The following is a 17427-nucleotide window of genomic DNA, read 5'->3' as shown; positions in this document are numbered from 1 at the left end:
CATATATTATGAATAGTTTGTGAATATTCTGCAGTGAAGCTGAAACAGATAATAGATATTATATTGTTTATCATGTTTCCGGTGTCTGAGTGATTTCACATCAGAATAACACGATTTGTGCCTCCTCCTCCTCATCCTCAGTAACGAAGATCGTGTCCCATCTGCTGGTAGCGGAGCCAGAGAAGATCTACGCCATGCCGGACCCCACCATGCCCGAGAGCGACATCAAAGCTCTGACCACACTGTGTGACCTGGCCGACCGCGAGCTGGTGGTCATCATCGGCTGGGCCAAACACATCCCAGGTCAGTGAGGCAGGCCATAGTGCAGAAAGCATGTGCTTGTCCAAATTAATATTTATCAGAATAATCTATTTCAGATTATTATTTATTAGCAAATAAAATGGGGCCATGAAGTTAGGTGGAACAACTGGTAAAGCTGGACACTTCAGCTTCATGATTTCTACTGTTATTTTATAATCTTTCATAATACAAATCCAACTTAAAGTTCATTCTCAATTAATACAGAATGATGCAAAAAAAAAAACTTTAGTTATGACATCATTGCATTCATATGACATCATATTAATGTGTTGTTGTTGTTTTGCATGTGTGAAAGCATTTTGTTCTGTGGCAGTTAAAACCAGACACGTTAAAGAAAGAAAGGGAAAGTAACTGTTGTGTACACATGCTGACTCAGTTCCGTCCATCTGTGCTGTGTTTTTAGGGAAGATGCTAATCATTAGCTGGGTGAAGTGCTATCTAGTAAGGAGATTAGGAGAATGTTGACCCCCTTAATCACACACACACACACACACACACAGTGCTGCGTCAGCACAGAGAGCCTTTCGGCAAGGAGCTTACAGCCGACTGGATCACTACTGACCCAAAAACACAGTCTCCTCAAAGTGCTCCTCAACACACACACACACGTGTGGTTTACAGGGACTCTTCATAGATATAATGTTTCTTCTACTGTACAAACTGTTTTCTGTCCCCTTTCCCTAACCTTACAGCTAAACCTACACCTTACACTAAACTAAAGGCATTTTTACATTCTCAAAACACTTCATTCTGTCTGATTTATAAGCTTGTTTCCTCATGGGGACCAAAAAAAAAAAGTCCCCACAAGTACAATATTTACTGGTATTACTATACTTGTGGGGGATACCAGTACACACACACACAGTGCATTTATTTATTTATTTTTATTTGTTTTTGTTTTGTTTTGCTTTGCTATTATTTTTATTTTTATTTGTTTTGCTTTGTTTGTTTGTTTGTTTGTTTTTTATTATTATTTATTTATTTACTTTGCTTTGTCAGTGCAGTGCACATTCAGAAGTATTTTGTTTTGTTTTTGCTTTGTTTTGTTTTTCATTTTGTTTTAATTTAATATTTCTTAATTATTTGTTTATTTATTTTATGTATTTACTTATTTATTTTTGCTTTGCTTCATCAGCGACTTGTATCTTCAATTTAGGTTGACAAAATTCTTAATGCACATTGTTATTACTGGCAATCTGTTTCATTTTTGACTAAATTAATACAGTTGATTGTACACATATTCTGCACACATTGCATTTAAATTAAATGCAGTAAATGTATTTCCTGTCATTAAATTATCAATATAAATATATCAGATGTTAAATTTTCTCATATTGTTCAGCAGTATTTAGTGTATTAAACAAAACACATATTGCACATTTACAACAGTAATTAGTCTTTGTCTGTCACAGTCAGTGATGGAGAAATATGATTCATCTGCACTGAAGGGCCTTTAATTCTAGTTTTTGCACTAAAGACCATTAAATTGTTAGTTCCTCTTCAGGAACTCGAGCTGCGTCAGGAGACGCTTTGGGGAACGCCTACAGCGTAACCGGCTCTGAATACCAATGAAATCTGTCCAATACATGGGAGGGACATTACGGGCGAGGTGACGTAATGACCAGCTGGTATAAAAGCACATGCGGTGCAACCGATGTCAGCTTTCTGTCATTCAGCTAAGCGCTCTGTGTCTTGTAAGTCCTATTTATTGTTGTCTGTCCGTTTTACGAGTCATGTCAAAAAGGCTTTGTAAAACCCAGTATGGGAGAAGTGAGGCACAATACAGGCTGTGTGTTCCTCCGTGCAAACGTTATTTGTGTGCGGAGGATATGCACAGCTTGTGTGTGCTTTGCTTGGGAGCGAGGCACGCGGAGGCAGCCCTCGAGGGGGCTGACTGTCCGCACTGCGAGGGTTTTCCTCTGCGTGTGCTTCACTCCCGAAAGGCCCTCTTCAATCTGGAGAGGGTTCTTTCATTGGCGTTCCCCGCGGCCGCTGAGGTGGAGCGGAGACGGCGCTCGTGGGGTTCGCAACGGGATCTAGCAGAGGGATCGGAGACGAGCGAGTCTCTATCTCCATCCTCACCTGCTGGATCCCGCGACCGCTCCCCGAGTTCGGAAGCACGCCTGGCGGTTACTTCCCCTCGGGCAGCGGCCGCGGCGCTTCTCTTGTCTTCCTCTGAGAAGGTTGATGTGGGAGACGCCGAACATGTCGCACCCCCTCTTTCACCCCAGTATGAGGAGCTTGTGGAGGTGATCACTCGTGCTGTAGCCAAGTTGAGACTCGACTGGCCGGCCGAGTGTTCGGTGGAACCGCGGAGAGGCAAACTGGATGAGCGCTTCCTGCGGTTTCAGACCTCACCTCCACATCGGAGCCTACCGTTTTTTCCCGAACTCCACACTGAGGTGTCGAGGTCGTGGGGAGAACCCTTTTCGGCCCGCCTCTTCGCCCCCTCGTCTGGCTACTACAGTAATGTGACGGGGGCGAGGGAGCGCGGTTATGGGGCGATGCCGCGTGTGGAGCAGATGCTTGCGGGCTATCTGTCTCCTGACGCGACGTCGTCCCTGAAGGCTCCGACCTTGTCCACCAAGCCGCTGCGCACATCGTCGGTGCTGGTGGGCAAGGGGTACGTGGCAGAAGGTCATGCTGGTTCATGTCTGCACACCATGGCGGTGTTGCAGGCATACCAAGCGCACCTGCTCAAAGAGTTGGATGAGGGCGAGGGAATTTCTGCGGAGGGCATTTGTGAGCTCCGCAGAACCGCTGATTTATCTCTCCGTGACACCAAGGAGACCGCCCGTGCCATTGGGCAGTCTATGGCAGCACTGGTGGCGGCGGAGAGGCACCTGTGGTTGACCCTGTCAGATATTAAAGAACGCGACAGGGTCTTCCTCCTGAATCGCTGCAGCACACAGCAGTCGTCGTCCCCTCAGGAGATCGTTCTGCCAACCCTGCCACCTACGGTGCTTCAGGGCGCAGCGGTCTCCAGCGAGCACACATCTCAGTCTCTTCCGCCCGGCACTGTCGTTCCCTGCCGGTGCGCCGCGTCAGGGCACCGAGCTAGTCGCTCTGATTACACCAAAGGCCAGTCTCGAGAGACTGGTTTCCTTAGTAGACCATTTCGCAGGGTGGAAACTACTGCCAAATGTGTCTCGATGGATGCCATCTCACACCTCCTCCACACCACAACAAGTCACCTGGACTGCAGAAAAGGGAATTATGTAAAAATGCTGTTTGTGGACTACAGTTCAGCGTTTAACACCATAATTCCCTCCACACTCACCTCCAAGTTGGAGGTCCTTGGTCTCAGCACATCCTTGTGCCAATGGATCTCCAGCTTCCTGAAGGACAGACAGCAAGCCGTACGGATGGGTAAACACACCTCATCCTCCATCACCCTAAGCACTGGAGCCCCTCAAGGTTGTGTTCTGAGCCCCCTGCTGTACTCACTGTACACTTATGACTGTGTGGCCACTTCCAACTCCACCACCATCATTAAGTTTGCTGATGACACTGTTGTGTTGGGCCTGATCTCAGACAACGACGAGACGGCCTACATACAGGAGATTAAGAACCTGGAGAGTTGGTGCCAGGTGAATAGTCTACACCTGAACATCAGCAAAACTAAGGAGCTGATAGTGGACTTCAGTACGAAGCAGGAGCGGTCGTACCAGCCGATCACGATCAGCGGGACTCCAGTGGAGAGAGTGGACAGCTTCAGATACCTGGGTGTTCACATCACGCAGGACTTGACTTGGTCCTGTCATACCAGCACCCTGGTGAAGAAGGCCAGGCAGCGTCTGTACCATCTGAGACGCTTAAAGGACTTTAGACTTCCCTCTCGGGTGCTTAAGACTTTTTACACCTGCACCATCGAGAGCGTCCTGACGGGCAGCATCACTTCCTGGTTCGGGAACTGCACTATGCAGGACAGACGAGCCCTCCAGAGGGTGGTGCGTTCAGCGGAACGTACCATTCACACCGAGCTCCCTAACCTGCAGGACATCTACAGCAAGCGGTGCCTGACCAGGGCCAGGAAGATAGTGAAGGACCTCAGCCATCCCAACAATGGACTCTTTTCTCTGCTGCGTTCAGGGAGACGCTTCCGCTCCATGAAGGCGAACACAGAGAGAATGAGGAGGAGCTTCTTCCCGCAGGCCATTCGGAGTCTAAACCACTCTCCACTCTAATCACATCACCCCACACTTCCACTTTGCACATTTTTCAAGTACAATCTGCACTAATTTGTAGAAGGTACGGAAGGATAAATGAGTGGGACTTACATACCATTTGTCTTTGTCTTTAGTATCCTTTTACTCACTTATACACTTTACTGCACTGCACAGCACAGCACACGGACACTTTATCACTGACATACACTTTACTTTTTATAGAATCTATATAGAATCATATTCTATTTTTTATTCTCATATCTATTTGTTATTTTATTTTATTGCTAGTTTATTCTGTATATATGGTTACTGTACTTTTTCTATTTGTATTTTTGTAAACTTGAGGTTTTTCTAATTTTGTTGGACAATTTGTTGGACAGTCGTACAATACATTTCACTACATGTCGTACTACGTATGTATATGTATGTGACAAATAAAATTTGAATTTGAATTTGAATTTGATGGGTCCTGCGCACTGTAGAAAGAGGCTACATAATCCAGTTCGGTTCTCGTCCGGCTCAGTTCAACAGGGTGATTTCCACGTTAGTGGGCCCCGAGCAGGCTCTGGTAATGGAACAAGAGGTACATACTCTCTTAAGGAAGGAGGCCATCGAGGTGGTTCCTCCTCACGAGAGAGAGTCCGGGTTCTACAGCCGGTACTTCATAGTTCCAAAGAAGGATGGAGGATTGCGTCCAATTTTAGATCTGAGGCATCTGAACCGCTCAGTCAGCAGACTGAAGTTCAAGATGCTCACGCTCAGGCAGGTCGCGTGTCAAATCAGGTCCGAGGACTGGTTTGTCGCGATCGATCTAAAAGACGTATATTTCCACGTTTCCATCCTTCCCTCTCACAGGAAGTTCCTGAGGTTTGCTTTCGGGGGCAAAGCTTACCAGTATCGGGTACTTCCCTTCGGCCTAGCACTCTCACCCCGCAATTTCACGAAGTGTGTGGACGCTCGCGTTAGCGGCTACGGGGCGTCCGCATACTCAATTATATCGACGATTGGTTGATTCTCGCTCAGTCAGAGCGGAGGGCGGCTCAACATCTAGATGTTGTTCTCGCCCACATGAAAGTGTTGGGGTTAAGACTAAACGCCAAGAAGAGTGTTCTTTCTCCAGTACAGAGAACCACTTATCATGGTGTGCTGTTGGATTCGACCACGATGCAGGCACGTATGTCTCCTGCTCGGATCGAGTCGATACTCACGGAGGTCAGGAGAGTGAAAGAAGGCCAGTCACTCACTGTCAAGCAGCTTCAGAGACTGCTGGGTCTGATAGCGGCTGCGTCCAACGTGTTACCTATTGGCCTGCTGTACATGAGACCCCTACAGTGGTGGCTCAAGACCAAGGGGTTCTCCCCGAGGAGAAACCCGCTTCACATGATCAAGGTCACGCGGCGGTGCCTACGTGCCTTGGATATGTGGAGACAACCTTGGTTCTTGTCCCAGGGCCTGGTGTTGGGAGCTCCTTGTCGCCGCGTAATGCTAGCGACAGACGCATCCCTCACCGTTTGGGGAGCGGTCATGAGTGGCCACCCTGCCCATGGTCGGTGAATAGGTCGTCATCTCGCCTGGCACATCAACAGGCTCAAGATGCTGGCCGTGTTTCAGGCTCTGAAATACTTTCTCCCAGACCTGAGAGGTCACCATGTGTTAGTTTGCACCGACAACACATCGGTGGTCTCTTACATCAACCACCAAGGAGGTCTGCGGTCGCGGTCGCGCCCCCTGTACAGGTTGGCACACCAAATCCTTGCGTGGGCCCAGGGCAAACTCCTCTCATTGAGAGCTGTTTACATCCCTGGGCATCTCAATATTCGAGCAGACACCCTGTCGAGGCAGGGGCTGTTATCCGGGGAATGGATGCTTCACACCGAGGTGGTGAAGCAGATCTGGAGAGTGTTTGGCCAGGCTCAGTGTCCCCTCTGGTACTCTCTACGTCATCCAGCTGCTCTGGGGCTGGATGCCATGGTACAGACGTGGCCGAGGCTTCATCTGTACGCCTTTCCCCCGATCGCTCTGCTCCCCGGAGTTCTGGAGAGAGTGCGCCGGGACGGACTCCGGCTGGCCGGACCCCGTTCTGGCCGGGCCGAGTATGGTTCATGGACCTGATTTCCCTCCTCGACGGCTCTCCATGGGAGATTCCAGTCAGGAGGGATCTCCTCTCACAGGCAGGAGGCACCATTGTGCACCCTCGCCCGGAGTTGTGGAAGCTGTGGGTGTGGCCCCTGAGGGGGCACAGCTCATAGCTTCCGGTCTCTCAACCGAGGTTGTTGAGACAATTCTCCAATCCAGAGCTCCCTCTACGAGGAGACTGTACGCCCTGAAGTGGAGACTCTTCACTTCATGGTGCGGAGATCGCCAGCTCGACCCAGTTAACTGCCCGTTTGGTACAGTGCTGGAGTTCCTGCAGGCTCGACTCTCCGCAGGGTTAGCCCACTCCACCTTGAAGGTCTATGTGGCGGCAATCTCGGCTTACCACACCCCTCTTGGTGGACTGACAGTGGGCAGACAACCCCTAGTTACATGTTTCCTCCATGGTGCACTGAGGCTAAGGCCTCTGGTACGGTCCCGGGTCCCCCCTTGGGACTTGGCTGTGGTGTTGAACACTCTCTGTAGGCCTCCCTTCGAGCCTATTGAGGAGATCTCAGATCGCCATCTCCGTGTTTCTTCTGGCGATGACATCTCTGAAGAGAGTTGGGGACCTGCAGGCCCTCTCTGTGACCCCTACCCATTTGTACTTTGCGACTAGTATGGCCAAAGTCTTTCTATACCCCCGTGCGGGGTATTTCCCCAAGGTTCCGTCAGTCACACCACAGCACTGCGAGCACTGGACACATACGATTTAGCCTCAGCAGGTCGGGCTCCCGAAAGGGAGGAGGACTAAAGGCCTGCAGTACAACAGGCTGTGGTGTGACGCATACGTCCACAGAGCTGCTTTGTGGAGGAAGGCGGACCAACTGCTTGTTTGCTTTGGTCCCCCTAAGAGAGGTTTTCCTGCTTCCAAGCAGACCCTCAGTCGGTGGATTGTGGATGCCATTCAGATGGCTTATGAGTCTTCTGATCTCCACTCGCCCATGGGAGTCAGGGCTCATTCCACGAGGAGTGTGGCGGCCTCCAAGGCCTTTCTCGCAGGTGTCCCTATCCAGGACATCTGCAACACTGGTCCACGCCCCTGACCTTTGTCAGATTTTATGGCCTGGAAATGAGAGCCATTCCAGGCTCTTCTATTCTCTTGCTCTAGCTGTGCTCCATATGGCTACACACAGGGCAGGGACTTGGAAGTCTGGAGCCGTGGGCATCTCGTTCCCCAAAGCGTCTCCTGACGCAGCGTCTTGTTCCTTCGAGGAACTGGGATTACATACGTAACCTAAAACGTTTTCAAACATTATCAGTTTATTACAATGTGGAGACCAGTGGATCATAAGTAACACTTTATGTTTTTTTATTTGTATTACTTACCCTGTTCAACTGTGACAGTGCTTGAGAAGGCAGGTTATGCCAGAGCGTTTGCTGTGATTCTTTACTACATAGACCACACTTAAATCAAAACTGACCCTGTTCATTTATTTATTAAGACTACATGGTATCAAAATGTTACAGCATTTCACATAGACTGAAATCTGTATCTTAAGACGACTCGCTTAATTCAAGACACCGTTCACAGCCCATTTTACTGCTTTAATGTGATCTAATTCTAAGTGAAGGAGGCAAACATGTAGGATTTTATCCATCAAGTGTGTTTCAGATTAGATTTACACTAATATTATTAGTGTGCACGCGTTACACACTGGTCTTCTGAACTCACAGACCCCCGTTCACACCTGTCTGAAGTAAAGCCTTTTATAGTGCACGTTAGGACACGGCGCTCAGACTCCCATCTCATCTGTCAGTAAACTGCTGTAAACAGCCTCCAGGTATGGTCAGGCCCTATCAAATCAGCCGTTGATTAATTGTCAATTAATCCCTCCTCTGAATGTCCGGGCTTCGGTAGGCATGGCAGAGAGAAGAGGTCTCTGTAAATAGTTTGAGTGGCGTCTCATTAAAGCTGATGTGTGGAACATGTTGACAGATGGCTTTTTTGCTGCTAAGGTGCTAAAGACCTTTGACATACATACACTAGCTTCTTGTTCTTGGCCAGATCGCATTTCACTCTGTCTAAGTCCTGGAGTTCCCCTCTGCTCGCTTCATGGATATGCAAACAAGCTAAACTAACTTTACTAGAGCAAGTTACAAAAACCAACATCATCGAACGGACGAAGCTGCCGTGTGTAATGTGATGGCTTACCTTTCACTGGAGCAGCAGAACTAGTGTCTGATGACCTGGACGTGTTCTGGACAATAGAAGCTGTCAGATGTGGTTTGGACTTAGGCTTTACATTCCGTTACTGGTCGGACACTGTAGCTCTGTCACATTAGACAGCTGGTGATCACCTGCCTCCAGACCCCTGACTCTTAGTGCCGGATTTTTCCAGCAGGGAATTCTGAGGATGTGTGGAATTTTTGTCCCAACCTGAAACGTCCGGTTGGGAAGTCACATGGTATGATAGCTGTCTTGCTTTCAAAAAACTTTATTCTGATGTAACAGGAGTGTACTGAAATGACACATAATGGCCTGGTTTAGATTAAGCCAGGATTAGACCATAGTTCAATTAGGACATTAAAGTATTTTTTTTTTAAATGTGCCTAGAAAAAACATTACTGGTGTCCGTCTTGAGACAAAACAAAGGCATTGATAAATTTTAAGATCAATCAGTGCAAGTTTCTTTCAGTTGAAACAGCTCAGATTTTCATTTTAGTCTGAGACTAGGTTTAAGCCTTGTCTGTGAAACCGGGGGAATGGCTGTGTTCCGAAACCCAGTGTGCTCCCTAGATAGGCAAAATTTGAAGTATTTTAAATAAAATAATAAACAAAATAATGAAGTGTGATATTACTATTATATTTTAAAATAAAAAGGGAGTATTAAATACAAATACAATTATTTTATAGTAAACTTAAAAAATAAAAATGCTAATATTTACTTCTTTTTTATATATGAATTTTCATAATTTTCAAACTTAAATTTAGAAATTTTTAATTAGAGTTAAATTTAATCAGTCGATTAGTATAAGACATTTGGGCTGTTACCAAACAAATGAAATCAGTATCAACAAAATTCATCTTTGCAATGCAGAGGAAACACAGAAGCTGCATCTGATGTGGAATAGATATATTTACCCACTGTTAATGCAGCTCTGAGGGACATGGAATGCTTTAACCTGCAGTTGCAAATGAATAAATAATGTTTTGATTCATAAAACGTTGAATACTGATATTTGAAATTATTTAAAAAATAAAAAATAAAATACTTTAAATGTGAAATTAAAACTGCCAGTAGGTGGCATCAAGTCACTTTTAATCCCCACTGGGGAAGTCGTGGCCTAATGGTTAGAGAGACGGACTTGTAATCCAAAGGTTGCGGGTTTGAGTCTCGGGCCAGCAGGGATTGTAGGTGGGGGGAGTGAATGTATATCTCTCCACCCTCAATGCCATAACTGAGGTACCCTTGAGCAAGGCACCAAACCCCCAACTGCTCCCTGGACGCTGCAGCATAAATGGCTGCCCACTGCTCCGGGTGTGTGTTCACGTCACTGTCACTGTAATAAGTGAGTCATTGGGATTGAACCGAATCATTTAAACAGTTGCTCAAACGGTTGCTTATGCTGCTTAGAGACGCAAAATAGTGCTGTGGCTGTGTTTGGAGTTATTTCTGTTGGCGAAATAGAGCAAAAACAGTCATTTCTATGGAAATTAATGGATTTTAAACACAAAAATTAGCAAAACAGCGACAAATGTGGCTGCATAATGTTTTTTCAATCCCAAAATGCAGAATTCATAAATCATAAATTCATAATTCATAAATCAGTCGAAAAGTGTTTAAAAAAATAAATCTAATTGAAAATGGATTATTTCAGATTTATGTTTGAGGTGTTATTCCAGTTAAGATGCACAGCCCACAATAAAGGTTTGGCAAAAATCCAGTCATTTCAGTAGCAATCAACTGGGAATTTCCCTCGAGGTTGAAAAAAACTCCCAATGCAGATTTCGCAATGGGTTCAGTTGGTCATGCAAATTCACTATATTCAGCAGAGATCTGCTTGGTATGAAAGCTTTTTCTATGTGAGCTGTGCTGCATACATCACTACATTATTGAAAATGGACCTTTTATGCCCATGACATTTCCCTGAAATCTCACTAATATGTACACCACCAAACCCTGTGTTTGTATATATTTTTTTCTCTTTTCAGTCCATTATTGAGTCAGAATAAGTTCATGGGCACCTTAATTGGACTGGCGTTGATGATGAACGGTTTGACAAAGCATATGCAGTTGAACCACAAGCATCAAGCCTAAATTTAACAGGCATCACGTCACCCCTCATGACGGTGGATAATTCCCCTCGTGCATACAGTGATTGCATTTGTATCCGCCCATCTCTCCTTCCCTGGCTTGGGTTTGCTGTTTTCTCCTTGTCATTAAACGGTGAAATCTCCTTACTGTGTTGCCGGGGCTGATCCAGCTCGTGCTGTGTAATCTCCTTGTAATGTGTGAATACTGCCGCCCGATAAATCAGCACCTCATCAGCGGCCTTTATTAAATATAGACACCGACCGACAGGCCTTAGTATATTCAATTTAACCATTGATGGGCTTCAGCACCACCGATCATGATGGATGGGGCAATCAAAGCCCGGATCCAACCCCGTCGCCACCCATGCGCGAGATGGGAGAGGTGAGTGAGGGGCATCTGCCGCAGTGGACAAGCCTGTGCTCTACGAATTGCTACTTAGTTAACTAGCTGCCCAGGAAAGTAGTCAACTAATCGGCCACATGCCATCAGTGGCCCACCATGTGCTGATCACCAGTGTTTGAGCGGAGAGGATTTTGAAGAACGGTTGCTAGTGAGAACTGTCATGTAATTTCAAACAAAATCAGGCCAAAATGAAGTTTGTTTTGGGAGTTTACGCTTGCCAAAGTAAACTTTTCATAATAGTTTTCTTCAGCTGGTAAACACCTTCGAGCAACCATTGGTCCATGGTGCAAAATCAGACGAACTGGTGTGACTTATTTCTATAAAAATCTGGCCAATCTGACGTTTGGTCAGGGAGTTTAAAACAGCTGGCCAAAGTGAACTTTCCAGAAATGTTTGTTCAGGCTGGTAAACACCTTCAAACTACCATCTGTCCAAGCTGATTACAAGTGAAACCGAAGAACAAACTGTGAGTTTGAAAAAGCTAAATATCCTTCGACCATTTGTCTGTGACACCGATATTTCAAATTTATTTTAACACTAATTGAACTTTGATCATAGATGTATTGAAAAATAATATAAATATTAGGGATGCACGATATTATCGGACCAATATCGGAATTGGCGGATAATGGCTTTAAATGTAAATATCGGAATCAGCCTGATATGAAAAATGATGCCGATAAGAGGAATACATTATGTGCTCAGGGAGTGCTAGCGATTAGATCACGTCAACAGTGTGGCTCATTCTTAAAGCAGTTTTGCCTGAATGGTGATTGGATTCACTGTTTTGGATCACTGCATTTAAACTGAGAATGCATGTAAAGAATGACGCGTTTGGTTTATGATAAACAGTAATAACACATGCAGCAGCGGCAGCCTCTCCCGGGTCTGCTCAGTAAGGAGTTTTAATTCCATAGGGGGTGCTGTTGGCCTACTTCTAATAATATGAAAGCAAAATACACAAATAATATTCGTGTTTCTGATTAAATAAAGCAGTAAATTATGCCATAAAATCATGAGTATGTTTTGATTTAAAGGTCAGAAGCTATAGCTTACGTGAACAAACAAAAATAAATAAATAAATCACAAACATGACATTTAAAATAAATAATGTTATATATACTGATGTTTTCAGTAATGTGTTATATTTTTTTAAAGTATGAGCTCTAAAATATTTTCAGAATTTTTACAACTCTTTTGCTTTAGAAAATTTACAAATGTTAAATCATGAAATAAAATGTTAAGGTTACTACTGCATCTTTCTGAAAAAAATATGATTTAATATATTTTTATTGTTATTTTCAAATCTTCAATGTACTGTCATTATAAAATAACTTTATTATTGTTTATTTAATTCTAACAAATAATTTATTGTTAAAAAACTAAACAAAATTAAAAAATAATTGTATATCGGTATCGGCATATAAAGCACTATAAAGTTGCAGGCGAAATCCAGTCAATTCAGTAGGAATCAATTGGGAATTTCACGTGAGGGTAAAAAATTTCCTCACACAGATTTTGCAATGCGCACATTTGCCACATTCACCAACAAAGATCTGCTTGGTTTGAAAGCTCCGCCTGGTAAACACCTTTTAAGCTACCATTGGTCTGTGGTGTTGATACTTCAAATTTCCTTTTAACCCTAAGTGAGGAACAAAAAAGAACTTTGCTGTGAGTATATATACGTAAGGGCCTTAATTGAACTTTGATCATAGATGTAGTTTACATACTCCCGAAATGTGACTTTCACTTTCACATAATTACATTCCGTGAATTTGTCCGTTATAGGTTATTATCCATAGCTAACGACACACAGAAGACACCACGAGTCAATCCATTGAGGAAGCTGTTTTGCAGGGTCAGGTCCATCAATACTACACAGCTACTCATTAACCACAGAATCTGTTTAGCAGTGGAAATAAATGATGTGTAATTACGTGACTGATTAAACATAATTTCTGGCCTGTCATCAGGCTGAGCGGCTCATGTCTGGCCCAGCGGTGTCTCTGGGGACGAGTACGCAGTGGTGCGGGCCGGTCAGGAGGTCAGGGAAAGCAGATTAAGACAAGGGTATTACTGTATTTAACAGAACAAAACGTCATATCGTTTATGCTTCACTGACCAAATTATCTCTAGCCCTGCACTGGGTTCTGATGGGACGCTTATTGCTAGTAAAGTAGAGATATATCTTCATTTAAAGTCAACATGAAACGGCACCCAGAAACCATTGTACTTCCATAATGGACAACACAGGCTCATTAGAAAAATGTGCCTCTTGCTTAATTTTTGTGAAACTCCAAAAACATGTATATGTATACAATTAACTGCAGTTTCCAGCTGAAATTAACACTAGTGACAGTAAAACATCAACATATTTTATTCCTTTTCACACAAAATATGATTACATGGGCAGATTATCCATTAGTAAAGACTTATTTTTGCACGATTCTTTGCACAGTCAAGAATTTAGATTGTTTAATCACATAACCAATAACCATATATATATATACATATATATATGGTTATTGGTTATGTGATTAAACAATCTAAATTCTTGACTGTGCAAAGAATCGTGCAAAAATAAGTTTATATATATATATATATTAGTGGTGTCAAAATTAGCGCGTTAACACAGGCAATTAATCTTTTCAGTTTAACGCGTTAAAATTATTTAACGTCGTTAACGCAGGGGCGGGGCCTAGGGTTGGCCACCCCACACATAACTGCCAATTCTGTCTCTTTTTTCTTGACAAGAAGTGAATTTATTCAATCGCAGAACGTATTTACGAGCACATCAAACAGTAGACGTTTCAGAAGCGTGCTTCAACTTCACTTCAGCGTCAATCAGCCTTCAGGCGCGAGTCAAACGAGCGCAGAAACTGTACTGTGCTCGCAAAGCGTGCTCTTCAATACACGCACAAAGGTGCCAGCGCGCGCATAGCCTGTATCATTTGATATCAAATCGCGAAAAGAAACTGAGCATGAAATGTCGTGATAAGTTAGGTCATGAAGTTACCAAAAAAGCAATTAAAGCTGCCTTAAAACTGTGCATGCATGTAATATGATATATATAAATTACATTAATAACATGTCTCTGAAATGGTTTTCAAAACTGTCCTGGAGCATCCTAGCACTGTCTCCCTCATCTAACACATCCGATGCAACTCGTCAGCTCATTAGAAGAGACTGAAATGGGTCAGAAAAGGTAGAGTTGAGAGAAAATACGATGAGTGTCAGATCCGCGTCATGTAGCGGCATTTCTTAAAGAAAGCCAAAAACAACCTAATAAGCTGCTGTGATGTCTGTTCATCAAGAAAAAAGGAAAAAAGAGGAAATCAGTAACTTTTATAGTTTTAAGGATTCATCTGTATTTAGTTTAGAAGTTAGTGTTTGATAACTTTATTCGATTTCTGTATATTTCTGCTGAGGGGCACAGGTGGATAAATATGACATTTATTATAATGGGTTTATGTGAAGATTGTTTTAAGTTCACTTAAATTAGAAGTTATTTTGAAAGTCTAATAAATGTTCAAATTGATAGCTCTTAATTATAATGTAAAGTTGAATGGCTATAGTCAATGGTTAAACTTTTTTATAGGGAAATCAGTATTAATTGGTATCAGTGATACTGGCCTTAATCGCGATTAATTTCAGAAAAATGTGCGATTAATTAGTTTTTTTTTATCGATTGACAGCACTAATATGTAATATATATATGGCTTTTCTGATGTAGTAAACTTGCTTGTTAGCTCACCTAGTACAGCATTGCACTTATGATGCAAGTCACGATACATGTCACAATAGAAAAGCTTAAAGACTTGTAGAAGCCCAGCTAACAGGGAACATTCTCAGCACACACTTTGGTAACAAACATAAATTCAAGTTACATTAACATTAACATTTGTTGACAGTTAACTGTTTTTTAATAGTTTTTCAAAATGTTAGCACAAAAACGTTATTTATATATTGTTTGTGGAATGTTTTTACTGAAACATTTAGTTGGACATTTCTCTGACATTTTTTTAAATGTAATTATAACATTCAAATATTAGGTTTCCATAATGTTTGTAAAATGATAAAATGGAATGTTCTTTTAACGTTAAAGGCCCGTTCATGCCAAGAACGATAACTATAAAATAATGAGATTAGCGTCCACACTAGTTTATTCTAAGCGCACGCTCGTCTGCCGCTTTAAATTCTCGAGCTCGTTATAGCAGGATGGATTCTGATTGGATGTCAATGTTTGTATTGTTCATCAGCTGGAAAAGATCGTTCTGAAAGCGATTACAACGATATTGTTTCTCTGTGCCTTTATCGTTATAGCTGTGGTGTGGACTCTGCTATTCTTTAATATTGAGAAAGATTTTTGGAACTATATCTTTATCGTTATCGTCCTTGGTGTGAATAGGCCTTAACACATAAAAAAGAGAAATAAATGTTTTTAAAAAAAATTTTTTTTTTAAAACATACAAATAATGTTTTCATAACTTAATTGGAATGTAGGTTAAACGTTCTTAGGACATAACGAAAGCCATTGTCGCTTCAGCAAATGTTTTTATCTCTCGTTTGCTTTTCTCAACACTGAATTCAGATGGGTGGTACGTTATTTTCAAATATTATAGATCGTTAACCTTTTAGTGGCAGATTGACATTTATCTGTCTCGGATAAAACTGAATGCACTTTTAGTATCACTTTGAAAGTGTCCTAAAACATGCAAGAAACAAAGTAATATCATTTTGCATAAAATCTCCACAGGCACGTTTTTCCAATTAGCCTATGTTGGTAATGACATTTATTTTTGTATTTAACAAGACAAAATATGGATTACAGGTGGGTTGAAAAGTAAAAGTGTGGTGCAGAAAGTTATTCAGAGGTTGGCCAAGTTTAATTTGCTTTGAAGGAAGATTATGAAGACATATTTTATCATTTTGCATAACATCACTGATGAATCATTTACACTAAGATTATGAATTATGAAATCTATTTAAGTTTAAGTTTGCTGTATGTTGTAATATCTTTTCTGCTTCTGAATAAGCAGAGCTTTGAAATTATTAAGATATGGTATTATATTTATCAAATTTGGACATGTTTAACCTAATAAGACTGTAGAAGTGTTTCTCTGGCTGATAAGACAGAGATCAGGAATGACATAAACACTCTGACTGTAAGGTGGAATCCATTGCACAGCTTTGATTTGATTGTGCTCTTTGTCGTCGTTGGCATGAGATGAGGTGAGACAGATGCATGAGCTCAACGCTCGTGTGAGCAGCAGCAGCGCTGCTGAAATTATTTATGGAGCAGTGTAATTTATGAGCAGACATGTATTGATTGGGTCCCAGCTGATGATGTCATGCCAAATGTAGAGGAATCAGACAAACACACACATTTGTTTTCATCACAATGGAGACTGTCCACAGACTTCTGCTGCTTTTATAATGAGTTCAGGATCTTTTCTGTACTCTGACCTTCACACAAACCTTTGTTACAGGTTCACTAAGATATTATTTATTTATTAAGCCAATGTCAATACATAGGCCTATATTTATATCTCAATGCATTTTAAAGACTGTGTTTTTCTCCACTTCAGAAGCACTTACATACACCAGACTTAACAATTTTATTGTAGGGATGCACGTGGTGTTGCTTTCGTCAACGAAAATTGTGACTAAATATCGTCGTCAACGAACCTTTATCACGTGACGAAAACGAGACGCGACGTAAATGCTGGTCATGTGACGATGACGATAATTAAATATAAAATGCAATATTGTTGACCAATAAAAATTAGACTAAATGTGTTTTGCAAAATAAAAACTATGCTAAAATGTCTAATTTTCGCTGACTAAAACGAGACGAAACGAAATGTTATAACGTTATTTCGTCTCGTTTAGTCACGTTATTATTATTATTATTATTATTATTTTGCAGTACTTCTGTTTCCTGTGTCTCTTCTGGAGCTGCATCAGGTTGCACTGCGCAGACGCAGGCGACGTCACTTCCTCAAGCCCCACTCGCGCCATTATTTAGAAGACGACAACAAATATGTTAACATGTTTGGTTGGTAAAATAAATGTTGTAAATTCAAATCAGAGCGTCTTCCTTGTCTGGCATGGATGTATTCTTAAGTCTATAAGGTAACAAT

At 42.5% G+C, this 17427-nt stretch overlaps 1 protein-coding gene across 2 annotated transcripts in view; it reads left to right on the top strand.

The window, feature by feature from the left end:
- LOC306885923 (steroid hormone receptor ERR2-like) overlaps window positions 1–17427 on the top strand; it is an 87658-nt gene that overhangs the window by 55044 nt on the left and 15187 nt on the right. For both annotated transcript variants that reach the window (XM_079442744.1, XM_079442743.1), the window contains exon 5: window positions 142–303. In XM_079442744.1, coding sequence (XP_079298870.1) covers window positions 142–303 — 162 coding nt within the window. The remainder of the gene's footprint in view (window positions 1–141; window positions 304–17427) is intronic.

Source organism: Barbus barbus, assembly GCF_936440315.1.
Source record: "Barbus barbus genome assembly, chromosome: 20".
NCBI lineage: Eukaryota > Metazoa > Chordata > Actinopteri > Cypriniformes > Cyprinidae > Barbus > Barbus barbus.
This window is presented reverse-complemented; position numbering and strand designations above follow the sequence as displayed.